Source organism: Cyclopterus lumpus, chromosome 12, assembly GCF_009769545.1.
Source record: "Cyclopterus lumpus isolate fCycLum1 chromosome 12, fCycLum1.pri, whole genome shotgun sequence".
Lineage (NCBI taxonomy): Eukaryota > Metazoa > Chordata > Actinopteri > Perciformes > Cyclopteridae > Cyclopterus > Cyclopterus lumpus.
The window spans coordinates 7,480,548-7,493,435 of NC_046977.1; the positions used below are offsets into that span (position 1 = coordinate 7,480,548).

Consider the following 12,888-nt stretch of genomic DNA (forward strand, 5'->3'; position numbering starts at 1 on the left):
AATTGTATAAGACGTGATTCGTGCAACAAAACTGGCATCTCCTCACGTTTCTATTCGGCGTGTTCACACAGGAAAAAATGGCAACTTTGCAGCAAGTTATGCTTTAAAAGCTTGTGGCTTTGTTTTGTCAAACATATTTCTAATCCACCATCTCACCATGGACCATCAACTGACATTAGTCAACAATGGCGTCTGATTGACGGTCTTTTTGGGCACCAGATCCTCATTTAGTTCTTGGATCTGCAAAAAAGAAAGAAAAAAATAAACAGTCACGGTTGAATTAGTGCCTCTACATGATCTGCTACAGCTCACAATCTCCTCCAACAGCAAATATACCAGTTCACGGACATACCTCAAGTCATAATGAATGAATTGGCCTTTGCATGCAAATACAAAAGCACGAAAGGGAATGAAAACTGACATAAGTCATATTTCCAATACGCTTAAGAAGAATTCAATTGTTTCTACTTCTCTTCTAGGCCATCTTTACACATTCTTTACACAACAACTGTTTCCCACCAAAGAATATAATAAATAAAATGTGTGGGCAGGCACACTATTCAGTGTTTAAACAGACTTACATGTATTTCCACTGGCCAAGCTTTAACTATTGCCATGCTTTTGTCATGTTTATGGGCATTTATGTGAAAAGTTTTGCCAGGAGAATCTTAATTTAATTCTGGAAAAAACTCTCAGGCTTGAGGGGCAAAAAGAGAGGAAAAAAACAAAACTTGATTTCAGTACCATAGCCTAGAAGCTGCGTCATGAATGTCATTAATATGCACTATTGATCGCAGTTGGTATGAATTCAGAAAGTCTGTGATGTCTTTTCAAAAATGCCTGCAAATGAAAATGCTGTGCTTTTGGATAAAAAGAAATCCATGTGAACCTATTAATTTAGTTCCTTTTCAGAGTCATTAAATCCATGTGTTTAATGAACTGTGTAGTAGCTCACACATGTGTGTGTGTCATGTTAATGCACTGTATTGGAATTTTACTTCAGGCTCAAACGGATAGCTTGACATTTTGTTTTACTTTAGTGTGCAAATACATTTATTTGCACACGAAATATGCAGCCGGAGCAGCAGTCGGGTCGCTTAGCTTAGCATAAAGACTGGAAACAGCTGGCCTGGCTCTGTTCAAGGACAATAAACCTGCCATCCAGGCCCTCTAACGCTCACTAATTAGATGTTCTACTTTCTTTCCCAGCCATAAAGTAGTCCGCCACTTAGAAGGCTGTTTTCACAGTTTGGTTTTTAATTCTAACTTGTTAGTTGGTGAGCTGGAGACGTGCTGGTAGGTGTAGGTGCATTATGTTCCCCTGTTTTCTGTCTTCGACAGCAGTTTAGCAGCTAAGCTAAGCTAACTGGCTCCAGCTAGATATGTATCGTACAATGAGGGCGGTCTTTTCATCTAACTATTCACATGAAAGCAATAAGCATATTTTCCAAAAAGCTGAACTATTGCTTTTAAGCGGAGTCATTAGTATATCCCAAAAAAGAAAATTCTGTACAATATCCATGGAGCTCAACATGCAAAGATAATGCTTTCGCAAACTTACTTCTCCACTGCAGGCTTTAAGTATCTTTATGATAAATGGTATCAGATTCGTACAGTGAATATAAATCTGACCAAATAGGTCAGTTTTATGACATTTCATAGTTAACTATTTCATTGAGCCAAAATAGCTTTAAGTGTGAGAGAGAGACAGAGAGAGAGAGAGAGAGAGAGAGAGAAAGAGAGAGAGAGAGAGAGAGAGACGTAATAGTGAAAGTGTGGATAGAGGGGGGTTGTTAGTTCTTGAGCTGGTGGCCCATCTGGTTTGAGTTACTGAAACCCACCTCCTCAATTAGACTCAGCATGATGTCAATAAAACGTCAGACTGGAGAAGCTATCACTTAAATTGGACCCGTCAAGTATTGTTCTTTCCTCAGACGATCCGTCTGAAATGATTTGTAGTTTGATTAAGGTTACCACAATGCGCCATTTCTGATTTGATATGGACACTTGGCTTAAAAATGTTGCCATATATACTGGGGATATATATATATATATCCAGTAATAGGCAAACAACTTTTATATATAGATAGAAATATATATATATACACGCACACAGAAACAAATTGCACTGAGAAAGGAAAATGAATGGTCTTGAGGTAGAATAAGAAGTTGGTTTCAGCTTTAAACTATTGTGACAATAATCCATGTCTCTCCTCTTAGTCCTTCACAACATTCTCAAGTTTTGACATCTAACTCCTTTTTGCCTAAATATATTTAAATTAATCCAAAGTGAGGTTTGCTGGAACAGGGCTGACATTTATTGTTCCTCCTCTCTTATTGCAAAGCGGATTTAATAGGAGTTCCCTTGTGCTAGTGGCGGGAGTTTCCCAACCAGACCGTCTCCCTACTAACCACAGATTACCCTGCAGTGCCTATAGGTATAAGAATAATAAGTGTCATTTTAGATTTCTGAATATTTGCATCAATGGCGGGCATGTTTCCGCGGAGTCAATCCAGGACTTGGAAAACGGCGATCCGTGGAAAAGGTCACACATTCCCAACCGCTCCCAGTGGGAAAACAGGAGAGTCCACACCTTCTCAGGAACGCAGAGTCCTACTACCCTGAAATCTGACAACAATTACCACATGAATTTTGTCATATTTTTAATGACGTTTTTCTGCAGACCTCCACTCAATGGTGCTCAGCCAGTCTGGAGATCATGTGTAGGCCATTTGGTAGTTTTTAACTGTAAAAGCTATCCATTTAAAGTATTTTGGCTTCAACTAAATCTGTTGTGCAATATTGCGCAGACTCGAAGCTCTGTAAATCACAAACTCTGGGCTACACGTCCTATGCCATTGAACCGAGCTTCTATCAACAATACATCTCGAGTTCCAATGCGTCTCACGAACATAAAGATTAAATCCAGTATTGTGAAAGTGTGACAGCCAAGATTTAGCAGCAGCGCATTGAGAGCGTAGACGACCCTCGAGCTGCTTCTGAATCGATGCCAAGGCGCTCTTGAGGGTTCAAGACTGCTGGTGATTGCAGTAATTGCTGTGCAGTAGGGGTCTGATACTCATACAGAGAAAAACATTCATACTTATATGTTTCTATAGGAACCTCTCTAACATTGTAAAGATGTGGTCTTGGGTTACGGACAGCCAATTCACTTTTAGCTTTTATGGTACAAGCGTGACTGAAACGGTTTGTGTTAAATTAGATTGTTCTGTAGCTCGTGTTCCTTTGGAATAGACTTTATAAGCCATAGTTTCAGGGGGGTGCAAAGTGATGGAAACATTTAAAGATAAATCACTTTATTGCTAACATAGTTAAGATGTAAGTCCTATTTAGTCGCTGATTAGCTATTAACTGTATGGAACAATGTACTATAAAAGTTCAACATCCGTCTGTGTTTACCACATGTTATCACTTTTTTAAATTATTGTTTCTATCACGAATTATTATATTTATTTGCTCCTGCACTTTTGGTTACAGATGACTTTGCCTCCCCGGAGCACAGTTAATTGTCCCTTATTGCGTCGAAACTTTGAAAAATTTATAACAAAAATCTGCTTGCCAGATCTCATTTATTGCCGACAGATGCTGCTGACTGATATTCAACCTTAGATGACCCACTTTTGAAGCAGCGTTTGTAAATGTGATTAAAGTACCGCAGGAATCCACGTTTACATTAAGTTGTCTAGTACCCCGTGGAGAGATGGTACACACAGTATCTCTTTCATTTAGGACACTGCCTTGTTTATACAGACTGCTCAAGTCACTTTAAAAAAAAAAGTAAAAAGTATAAAGCACAAAAGTCTGATTGAAGGGTTTATTAATTTAATGCTCATCTTATACATTGAAATACATACAAGATTACCAGGATTCCCAATCTGTTACACAACTAAAGTTGAGGTTGTCAAAATAAATGTGTTATTAGTTTTATAAAAGCGTTATAATCCAGTTTGACATTGCATGGATTCAGACATTTCCCTTGAGTAAAATAGTATTTTCCTTGATTTGCACTTCATTTCATCATAGGGCTCAAAGATCTGCAACATCCCTAAATGTGAATCCTCATAATTTATCTGAACTTTTACTTTGTAAGTTTGCAAGCTGTAAAGAAAACTGAAAAGCGTAGAAAGTTATTAACAAACAGTAACAAATAGTGACGTTGAAGTTTTAATGGAACTTAAGTAAAACATTAATGATAGCAACTATGTCATATTGTATGTGAGTTAGAATAACATCCAATGGCTATACGTGTATTTAATGTGTCCACTGTGGACGTGAAGCAATCAGTCAAACGTTACAGTCTTTGACGTGAGGCTGGTACTCATTTAGCTGCTGGAGGATGGTGCAGATTGAGAGGTGAACCAGTCCAAGTTCTCTGTATGTCAACAAGGTGAGCTCATGGGAAGTCCCTGCTTCTCCCATGTCAGACAGACAGAGAAACACATTTTCTCCAGGCCTGGCAGCTCAGTCACAGGCCCTTTCTTTTTAGAGGCTTCTAATCCTGGCGGGTCCCTGTTCGGACGTCACAGGTCCTTCCTCCCACCCATCTGTCTGCCGATGTGCCATACCCACACTCTCATTTCCCCCTGAGCTCACCAACACCAATCTCTGCTCTGGTCCTCTTTCCTTCTGACGTCTGAGCATCAGATTAAAACCCACAGCCTCATCTGGCCAGCTGAGGGGGGGGGGGGGTCGGATCGGGGGGGGGATCGGCTTTGGAGAAAGGCGGTGCTCGGTTAATAAGCTGTGGGTATGAGGCAGCCAACCAAACTCCCTCTACTCCCCTTGTCCACTCTTCCCCACTCTGAGAGCTGAATCATGTGACCAGGAAGTGTGGCTCCCTTCCATTTCCCCTACTGACAGAAAGGAAATATTGTAACAGAGGGGGGCGGCGCTGGGCTCCGTTACGTCGCTGGTTAAAAATAACTGGCATATTTAAGGCTGCGGAGGAATCCCAGGGCAGGCAGTGGCTGGACAGCCTGCCGCCCGGCAGGAGCTCTCTTCCTTCTCCGTCTGTTGCTCCCTCTCTCTGCTTCCTCTTCTTATTCCATTTTAAGCCCTGCAACATGACCACGGCCACCACCTCATACCTCAACCACATTTTTCCAACGCCTGTGGAAGCCCACCACTGGATTATATGTTGTGATGAAAGCTCAGTGTTGGTTGGTTGCATCCCATCCTGACCACAGCTCTGTCCGGCTAAAGAGGCTTGGCTGGGATCGTCCAAACAAACCCCCACTGACTCAGCCCTCATCCATATGCACACCATCACACAGCAGAACTGTAGCCCCGTCTGTCAGCATCGGAGCCCTTTGGAAAACAAATACAGAACTATTTTGTCGTGAGCCACTTTGTTTTCACTGTGATGATTTATAGACAAGGCTCAGTTGGCTGGGGGACGTCTGGACCACAGTAACAGGTGTGGTGAACGCTTTGGGCCTAAAAACGGTGTAAAACTCAACTCTGGGCCTGAATCCATCAGGTGTTTTAAGATCACAGAATGTTTGGGATTATTATAAATTATCATGAATGAAATTACCAAAGGAAACAAATCAGAAATCCTAACACGTAGTAGTTTGTAGAGCTGAAATAATGACTCACTATAACTATATTGATAATCAATTCATCATTTTTAAAAAAAAGTAATGTATTCACTACTAGTTTCTTAAATGTGACAGTTTATTGTTTTTATGTTTGGTATCTCAGTTTTAACGGACAAAACAAGCACTTTGAAGGTGCCTGCCACTATGGGATTTGGGGATTTTTAATAGAAGTGTATGCAATATCTTCTTGGAGCCTAAACTATAAATCTTTTCCTTTTGATAAATTATAATGTATTAATGTAGTGGACATTTGTATCAGACTATAAGGAATATCTGATCAACAGCATTTTTGGAATGCCTGAATATTAGTGTCTGAGCTTTGAACAGGTGTCAAATATAAAGGCAAAAGGAGATGTTCGATAGTGGAATAGGTGGATAGGTGGAATGACCAGTTTAATTGAAAATAGTAATAGTACTGAAGTCGTCAAACTATTTCTGATAGGAGGAATTACAGTATGCACGGACTACTGTCATAATTAAGCCTGTTATCAATGCATTGTTGCTGAGCTGTTCTTTGGTTCTTTAGCTTCACACTGACACAAAGTTTCTACATATATAATTGCATTACAGTTGATGGGAGGTGGAGGGGAGGGGAGGGAAGCGCAGAAACAGAGAATCCCCAAAAACTTGACTTAGCTTTCAAGAATTAAGAAAAGAATGAAAGCTATTTTTTAATTACTGAACAACATCTGGAAGAGAGCACTGAAAACCTCAATATCTGGATTCGTGATCTGCTGGTACTCATATTCACTTGGGTGCTTTCCAAGAGGGGGAACTTCGCCGAGCGACACCAGTGGAAACCGTGTCAGTCACATACACAGCGAGAGAAGGAAAAGCCAAAATACTCTCGAGCTGTGCAGTTGAGTCGCTCACTATTTTACATAATATCACTATTCAAACCTGTGCGACTGGATCATCAACTGTGTTTGGTGTTTGAATATTAACCTAACCACATATTGTCAGCTGCACAACTGCACAACACATGCACTCCCATTTTTATTAAAACGTTAATCATTCTGAAGGCGCTTCTTCGAATAGGTGTCGTGACATCCGCATGTGATCTACAGCTGATGAGCAGAGAAACATTATCAGGACTTTTGTTGAATTAATCAGAGGGAAATGTGACGGAGTTAGAATGCAACAGTTATGCTTGTTTACACAACTACATTACCTCAATCGCTCCATGTCCGATTCTTGCAGTTATGTCACCAATGGCGTCGACATAATAATGCCAATATCTGTAACACTTGAAAATGATTCATTGTGGGCTCGGTAGTGCAGCTTTCATACTCTCAGCACTGCTTTCAGTCAATACTGTAAATGTTGCATTAACATATCTCACACAAGGGTTTGGGTTGAGTTACTAAATTACCATGACTTCATTGTGTCAGGAAAAAAAAAAGACACAATGATGTCATCTTCTCTTCCTTTATTTATATTTTCTATTCCTCATCTTTCCGGACATTATTGCGATGCAAAGCACCTCAGTTGTCAAAGTCAAGCTTTTGTTTTCAGGATCATTTTCAAGACCATTCATCTCCCACCATAAAGAATATGGCTATAATGACATAGCTGCCATTGTGCTCCTACCCGCTGTAGGAAGCCGGCTTCCAAGAAAGAAACGTGTAGTACAAACATCGTTGGGTTAAAGCCGATCACTTCTAACCACACAATTGAAGGGGCCCATTGAAGTGGACACATGTGTACTGTTTGGTTAGATTCAGTGTCCTCCTGTTAATATATCAAACAATTGATGAAGAGTTGCCCAACAGGATATGCTTTCTATTTACAAAGTTCCATTGTTGTCTTTATTTTGTTCCACCATTTTATGTTTGCCCACCAAAGAAAACATGCGCTCGTGCAATTTCAACTATAGTAAATGAAGACACCGACAAACACTGACGTTGATTGTCTTGTTCAAATGACGGCATGGAAGTTTGTTGACATGCCGAACAGACAAGATCCTGATGCAGCAGGATCAGTGGCAAGCGCTTTGTTTGCTCTTGCACTGAACTCTTGAGTCAATGTGTCTAATTATGTTGGAGAGAGAGGTTTGTGTTAGCTCGCTAGCCTCTGAGCAAACACCGCCTGAACCCTTTTCAAACTCAACGGCAAACAGTTCTCAGCGTTTACATTTTCTCAGGTAAGGTTCGTTTTTTATTTTCTCTTCTCGTACATAATTTACATATACTGTAGTGTGAAATTAAGTCCTTTCTCATCTGACTTTTTGTTGCTATTGGGCAAGAGCGGCGAAGGGGGCCAATACATATTGTTTAATAAGGGCGTTATTAAGTTTGCTCTCTATAACATTGTGGCCTCAAACACCTGTGTCAAGAAACAAAAGTTAAATGTAAACACACAGCAGCCACGGTTTTTATGAATAAAATGTTACATTTAACTCTTTTGACAATGCATACTATATGCATTCACAGTGTCTATAGTATATACAATGTAGAAATACAGGCTTCTTTTGCTGCCTGCTAAATTACTGCAAAATTACACTAATTGTAAAAGTAATACATATTGTAAGAATATAATAATTGTAATAATGTATTGAAATAACATTTAATGCTTTTCAAGTGCGTGCATGTCTTGTGTGGGGGTTGACTCCTACTGCAATCCAGTGATGTAATGTAAACACAATGCTTTGGATAATTGCCTGTAAATTGTGGTGAAATGTTTCCACTCATCTATTATCACTTGCAGACAAACAAGTGAAGCAAAGAGATCATCAGCAAAGTGTTATTGTTAGTTAGTTTTTTGTATTAATACTTTAAGTTGCTAGCTAGCCAGGTACTTTTCATCCAGGTGATGCCCATACCTGCGCGTGAAAGATGCGCTTCTCGCCCACAGCAATGATAGGTACCGTTGCTATGAATACAAACAAACCTCTCTCTCTCTCTCTCTCGCGGGGGCGCGCGCGCGCACTACCTCTCTCTCTCTCGCTCTTCCTTCTTTCTTTCTTTCTCTCTCTCTCTCTCTCTCTCTCTCTCTCTCACCCTCTCTCTCGCGCGCGCGCACAACCTCTCTCTCTCTCTCCCCCCCCCCCCCCCCCCCCCCCCCCCCCCCCCCCCCCCCCCCCCCCCCCCCCCCGCGCCTCTCACCAGCCACCCCCACGTGCTCCCTCCCTCGCGCAAAATGTTTTTCATAAGCTTGTTGCTGGGCAACGAAGGCGTGTCCAGCCGTTCCGGGGATTTAAGGATATCTCACTCGCGGTTTCCTCAGTTCAGGCTGCCGGTACTCGCATGGCAACACACGAGAGGGGTTCCCCCGTACGTCGCCGCTCCGTCTTGCCGAAATTAAAATTCAAACTGTCAGGCTGCTTCTTCCCCGGCGCGCCCATCAGCGGCAGCATGTACGGGGACATAGTGTAGCGCGCGACGCGGAGCAGAAACTTTCAACCCGGGGACGTTGAACCCAGCGCAGCAACACCCGGAGAGCAGCCGACAGGACTCCACACACCGATTCTCATTGATGAGGTGTGGGCGAACTTTTACACAACAACACTTCTTCGCTGGTGCACATCCACCCGTGGACTATAACAGGCTGCGGTTGCGCTGTTTCCAGGATCACTACGCGGTGGATTTACCATCTTTTCTGTTTAAAATTTTTTTTTTCAGGCAACCTCCAAATGACGTCGAGATGGCTTTAGGTGGGACGCTTCTGCCATCCATATCCACGTTCGCCAGCGGCCCCACTGTCAAGAGCAAACCCATTGGAAATGGCAATCTAGTGAGTATACGCGTGGTCTCTTCCGAATATTATTGCACATATTACACATGCCAAAATAGCCATATGGGCGACAATCTGTGTGTGTGGGGGTGTGGGGTGTGGGGAGTGTGTGTGTGTGTGTGTGTGTATGTAACCTGTGTAGTGTTTTTCGTGTCGCTCGCGTGTTATTATGGGCACAGTCGGGGCTTGACGCTCCGCTCTACTGGGGCGTGCACCCAGCAGGTTTTCAGGGAGAATGGAGACGGTGAAAGTGCACATGGGACACCCTTCCTCAGAAAACACCACGATTTATTCCGAATGGGGGTGGTTCATTAGGCTTCACATTGATAGCAAGAATCTTCTGATGGCAGCCTGAGCCCATACGTGTGTCTTATCCCATCCCACCACGAGTGGAGTCCAGTGCAATGTCTTTGCCAGTGAGAATAATCAGTATTCGAGGAAGTGCTCTGTGTCAAGGACACTTGCTGCACCAGACTGGGAGCTCTGTAGCAGAGCTGTCAAAATAGTCACTCTCCATTACAGAGGCAACTTATGTCCTCCTTGAAGCATTGACTGATATTTGTATCCGATGCCATTATATATTCAAAGCGAGCGCCTCGTGGGACGGTTTCTAAACAGTAACTTGACATAAACAAGCAACCTGTGTGAGGACAGACATTAATGCCTCTGTCACTTTCCTGTAGAGCTGGAAGGAGGAGATGTCCCGTCTTAAGAAATTCAGTGTGCCAACCAGAGGTAGCTGCTCTGACCCGGACCAGCCCACTGCCACCGGCACAACAAGCCCCAGCATGTCCAAGAAAGAGACAGAGCCGGACCTGGACTTGGACTACGACTTCATTCTGTCTAACTCAATCCTGCAACAGCAGCAGCAGCAGCAGCAACAGCAGGAAGAGGCCATGGCGGGCAGCTCTGCCCAGACCTTGCCTCCTTTCTCCTCATCTTACCCTCTCCCCTCCCCTCAGGGAACTGCCAGAGAGCTCCTCTATACCATTCCAGATATCAGTGACGTCTCGCCCTCTGGAGGCTTTGTGGCAGAGCTCATGAGACCGGAGCTGGACCCGGCGTACCTCAACCCCACCAGCCTCCGCGGCAAGTTCGTGGTAAAGACAACGATGGACATCGGAGAATACAGCCCAGGCGTGAACGTGAGCAAGATCAGCGTTACTGACGTGTCAGACCCAACTCCGTCGCTTTCCTCGCCGTCCTTTACATGCCACCGGATAAAGCAGGAGAACCAGAGTGCCTGCACCATCTCGCAGCCCATGGACCTACACCTGGTTGGCGTGAACTCCCAGGCCAGAGGAAGCCAGCAGCAGCGTCCATGCCAGTTAGAGCTACATGGCTTCTCTGGCGGAGGAAGATCCTTGACAGGCGGCAGGATATCCTCATCCTCTTCCCTCTCCCCAGAGCATCCTTTGAGCCGGGAACACCCGGTTTTGGGACACCCCCACTCTCAGATCCCTCTACCTCCCCAGGGTTACCACCATGGCTCCCCACAGGGATACAGCTCCTTCCTTGAGCCATCCTCGCTGCAGTTCCAAGGTTAGAGCACATCTCTCTTTTCAGCCCTACTTTACATCATTTATTGTAATCCTTTGTGGCTACTGAATGCAGTAAGTTAAATGTGGGAGGAAAGGAAAATAGAGGAGATAACCGGAATATCAAGTCTGTAGAGTATATTTAAATGCATCTCATACAACCTTAAGGGATTTAGTTATACCCCAAAACCAGCAGATCAAAAGGAGTGAAACCTACATCCCATGGCCTTGAGCAACAAACCTTCTTTTCATCATAAAGTTCTTTTTAAAGCAGCCACAAAAAGATACAATACATTAACATATGTTTAATGTTTTAATGTTGGTGTTTTCATCCATTAGTAGTCTTTATCTATCGCTGTGTCCCTTTCTGTTAAACTTTTACACTATAATACTTTTAAGTCATTTGAAAATGCGGCTGTCTTTTTAAATATAATACAACTTAAAAAAGCTTTTATGAAGACGCCTGATGTTTTTTCTTTTGCACCTTTTTAAAGTTCAATTTGGCAACTCCTGCTGTGTGTCGACCGATCTCTTTACAATATGATCTTCGCTAACATGAAGATGACCATTTTCTTTTCACCCCACAGATCCCCTCATGATCTCAAGTGGGGACTGCTTGCTACAGGAAGCAAAGCCTAAACGTGGCCGGCGCTCCTGGCCGAGAAAGAGAGTTGCCTCACACACGTGTGACTATGTCGGATGTGGGAAAACGTACACCAAGAGCTCCCACCTCAAAGCGCATCACCGCACGCACACAGGTACGCTACCTGTGTTTTTAGAAGTTCTTTTACGGTGTTCTTGGCCAGTCATTTATATCCGGTTAAAATTGAATGATTGGTGCGTGCGGGTCTCTTTCGACACTCTCATGCAGAAGCACACGTTGGGTGATTTATTTCATGTTTAACGGGTTTAATACATTAGTTTCGTACTGTTTCCATTGTGAAGAGCTAATTACAGATATTATCCAAAACGATCAAGTCACAGGGAATTATTGAGTCGTGATGGGGGTTAGCTGGGTGGGGGATGGTGAAGGGGACTTGCTAGACAGGTGTGGTGACACAGGTTTATACTGATCCCTGTTCAAATACAAACCCCAGGCAGATTAGCTTGGTGTTCATACACTAGCTGTAGGACAGGACGGACCTCTTTTCTGCTCAAGGTGGAGAAGGTTGGGCCAGTTTAACCCCGGGGCCGGCACTAACTGTTCCATGTGTGTATTGTTTCCATCAAAGGGGAGAAGCCGTACCACTGCGACTGGGAGGGCTGCGGTTGGAAGTTTGCACGTTCGGACGAGCTCACGCGCCACTACAGAAAACACACCGGCCACCGGCCATTTCAGTGTCAGAAATGTGACCGGGCCTTCTCAAGGTCAGACCACCTTGCTCTCCACATGAAGAGACACTTATGAGACTTTTTGCGATGGACGAAGACTCCAGAAAAAAAGAGAATAAATGCATGTCAGCAAGAACCCTGAACAAACTTGTGACCTACACTTCTGTAAAACCGTAATTTGCCTTCAAGCCGTTCTCAAGCAACAAGACACGCTGTGGCGTTCACGGCAAAAACTAAAAAACAGCGTCTCTCCCTCAAGAGCCTAGACATTTTCTCTCAAAGACTGATCCCTTCGCACATTGAGCTGGCGACTTGAAAGGACCTCTCAGTCAGGGTTATACACTTTTATGAAAGGGACCAAACTGGAATTTGTCTTTTATTTAACTGACAACTTGGAGGACCAGGTGCCAACAGCTTTTAACTGGAAATGTTTTTTTCTGTCAGGGAAACCAGGAGCAACAGACAAACATCTCCAGAGGCCTTAGACCAGCAACATGCCAATATAGGCTCTGTTATCAACTACACACTGTTCAACATACTGTATTAATAAATACATCTATATTTATATATACATTTTACCTGCAATGCCATTCACTTCAGGTACAATGTTAATTTATACAGAACGGTGCTCAGTGACTGAAGAAGGTTTTTTTTTTTTTTTTTT

The 12,888-nt window shown here is 43.2% G+C and overlaps 1 protein-coding gene across 1 annotated transcript; it reads left to right on the top strand.

Moving 5' to 3' along the window:
- The first annotated feature begins 8,750 nt into the window (after positions 1–8,750).
- Positions 8,751–12,888, top strand: klf4 (Kruppel-like factor 4). The gene is made up of 5 exons (XM_034547485.1): positions 8,751–9,101; positions 9,243–9,354; positions 10,038–10,896; positions 11,480–11,650; positions 12,125–12,888. Exons 1-5 carry the CDS (start codon positions 9,097–9,099, stop codon positions 12,298–12,300), a joined length of 1,323 nt encoding a protein of 440 aa, XP_034403376.1. The 5' UTR covers positions 8,751–9,096; the 3' UTR covers positions 12,301–12,888.